Source organism: Notothenia coriiceps, unplaced genomic scaffold (assembly GCF_000735185.1).
Source record: "Notothenia coriiceps isolate Sejong01 unplaced genomic scaffold, NC01 NC01_scaffold00016524, whole genome shotgun sequence".
Taxonomy (NCBI): domain Eukaryota; kingdom Metazoa; phylum Chordata; class Actinopteri; order Perciformes; family Nototheniidae; genus Notothenia; species Notothenia coriiceps.
Genome location: NW_011349225.1, coordinates 73,654 through 76,633, shown reverse-complemented (window position 1 = coordinate 76,633; position 2,980 = coordinate 73,654). Strand labels below are relative to the sequence as shown.

At 40.5% G+C, this 2,980-nt stretch overlaps 1 protein-coding gene across 1 annotated transcript in view; it reads right to left on the bottom strand.

Annotated features, from left to right (window-relative positions):
- Positions 1-503: 503 nt before the first annotated feature.
- ttl (tubulin tyrosine ligase) overlaps positions 504-2,980 on the bottom strand; it is a 10,411-nt gene continuing 7,934 nt past the window's right edge. The window contains exon 7 of the mRNA XM_010775944.1: positions 504-2,976. Within this exon, the coding sequence (XP_010774246.1) occupies positions 2,781-2,976 (196 nt within the window). The 3' untranslated portion in view covers positions 504-2,780. The remainder of the gene's footprint in view (positions 2,977-2,980) is intronic.

Sequence of the window (2,980 nt, the reverse complement as noted above, 5' to 3'; positions counted from 1 at the left end):
GTAACACAAATTAAAATGCAGTGTTTAATGTTACTGTATGAGTTCTAATATAAAATACAGTTGTACACCTCTCTTTGTGTGTCTTTATTATGACGTAACGACTAGTCGACTAGTCGACTGCTATTTTGAAAAACGTGTCGACTAGTAAATATTGGTAGTTGTGAAACCCCTACATGATGTCATCATTAACAGACGTCGTTTAAGAGTGACGTTTGAGTGAACGAGGACATCCCAATTAATACCTGAGGACTCCTCTGTCCTCGCGTCACCTCCGGAGGAGTCGAGGAGGGGTATTGGGATGAGGCTGAGGAGGTGACGCGAGAACTGTATACAGCGTGGGAGGCGGGGCCTCATTCATTCATAGGGGAGTTGCTCATTAGCGCGGCTGAGGGCTCTGGCACAGATACTTTGGGATTTTAATAACGTGACGTCATCAGTGAGCCCCATATTGGTAATTCTTATTAGATATTAAAGTTATGTGTAAATGAATCATGTCAATCAGGAATATATACGACACAAGCTTTTTTAATAGTCCGATTTTTTTATTCTAATATCATTTCTGATAAAGACAAATGTTCATGCAATTGTTTGATAAAGCATACGGAACAAAAACACAGCACACAGATATCCCTCTGAATGTGACCCTTCTTTAGGATCATGTTGGCCAATTGATTTAATAATGTCCAGATAACAGCAACTACCAAACATGATTCAACACTGAAACACAGCAGGGATTAAATCTTTGGTAAAGATGTGGAAATCCAGGAATAATGACAAAACATGATCAACTGAGAAAATGACATCATCGAACTCAAGAGGTCTTCTAAATTAGGCAAAACCACTTAGATACAACAACAATGAAGGTGCTTCAAAATGCTGGAGGTCTAATTGCTTCTTTTCACCAATATGCAATTCCCCCTAAGGCACCCGTCCCTTCAATGGAAATACTTTTCCCTAAAAATTGAACAATAAGCAAATACTGATTGCTTACGTTCATTTTTTTTTTAAATCAGCAAACATTCTTAAAAACAAATTTTTGACAAAAACATTGATAGTTTTCCAAATGATTAGCTACATCAGAGCATTGCAATACATGAATGCATTCATCATATCTCTACATGACTCATTTCTTGTCAGTGTAACCTGCTCTGTAAATGTTTCCCACCTTCAACTTGTAAACACAAACACACTGTCAATTAAAACATAAATAAATGCTCCAATGGTGTCCCTTAACTGAAGTTACTCACAACATGGGATGCAAAGCCTCTTGAATCAAGGTTAGAATAGAGGAACAGCAGGGATTCTAACAATGAGAGGCACACACTCATGATGACCTATTCTGTGAAAGGAGCCAATTGAATGGTCTACCCAACATGCAACTGTCACACATCTTCAGTTAATTAAAAGTGTAATGTCTGAGGAAATATTCCCTTCTAAGAAACATAAAATAGATTTGTCCCCTCAGACGGTTACAACTGTTAATTCTCTACAAAGAAAATCTGAAATATGTCAAGAACCCCATGAAAAAAAAACAATAAAATCAGCCATGAAACACCACGATAGTAATAAAACAAGTGTAAAAAACCTAAGACATGATCCAACACCAGCTGTAACTGAAGAAGAGGCAGTGATAGGATGAAGATGTGTCTGTGACTTCCTTATAGCTGTTAGCTGTCCACTGACTTGTCTTTGGCAACACATCAGACACAGTAAGCTGTACAAGAGCAGTGTTAGAATTAGTGTTCTATGTTCTCAGCTTCATTTCATGGGGTCTGTAACACACTTTGTACAATCTACTCTACTTCCATTACAACAGTTCAAAAACAATCCACACACGTGTTGACGACATTTTACAATGACAGTCTAGCTGTGCAGATATCAGAAATCAAAGGGACATTAGAGCAGCTGTTTACAGAACCAGAGCAGAAGGTGCTTCCCTTTGTGGGGCTGGTATGAGGATGCATTCGACATGCTTTCACACAAACATGCTCTCGTCTAATGGAAAATAAAACACCAAAATGTCTGTAGATAGACTATTTTAAAATAAATTGTTAAGAACAGAAAAATGAGGGCTACTACTGAACCCCTTTAGGGGGTTCTCTGTCCCTGCTGTAGAGGTCAGAGGTCAGGGACACTTAGGGACGGACTTGGGTTTACCAGAACTGGAAGGTCTCCCTGTTTATGACCCAGCTGAGACTTCTTCATTCTTATCTCATCAGACACATTGGGTTACTTTTTCTCTTTTAAAATTCTTAACACGTTTTGATCACTGTTAGCAACCCTAACATTTCTAAACTAAAAAGAAACTGCAAAAACTGGAGAAAACTAACATTAAAAGTTTCACAAATTCAATGCCAATGAATTTGTTTCACACTAATTATTGTGGACTGATCATGGGAGCGTTGAGCAACAGTGCAAAGGCTTATAGAATAAGTACGAGTCACAGTAACAGAGCAAGCTAACTGGCAGTTCTTTTTAAGGGAGCGTGGCTGGAAATGTAAGGCACTACAGTCTCAGCATCCTTCAGTCCTCCATTCATCTGCTTGTGGAGAAACCAGAAGTGGGACTGAGATGGAAGGGTGTCTGTCCTCATTCGGAAACTCCCACAAAGTTTGTCGACTTATCACCGACCTCACATATGCATAATGAGGAGAGGGGAGATCATTCTGCAGCTCAGCTAGGAGAGGAACAATCAGGAAGCTACTTCTCAGGTGGAGTTACAAGTGAGGACAGAGCATGAGGAAGCCGTACAGAGGAGACGAGGGGACTGTTGAGTGTGCTTACAGTCGAGTGAAAGGGCCCATGTGAAGAGGCCCTCTGATTTTGGGAGAGGAGCAGGAGTTGGTGGTGAACATGGAGGATGGAGAGGAGGAATATGGTGAAGAGGAAGCAGATGAAGAGTCTCCGCTGTTCAGGGTGAAGACGCTGGAAATGGCCACGTCCACGATGCCCTGGCACAGCTCTGAATACAGTTTCCTAG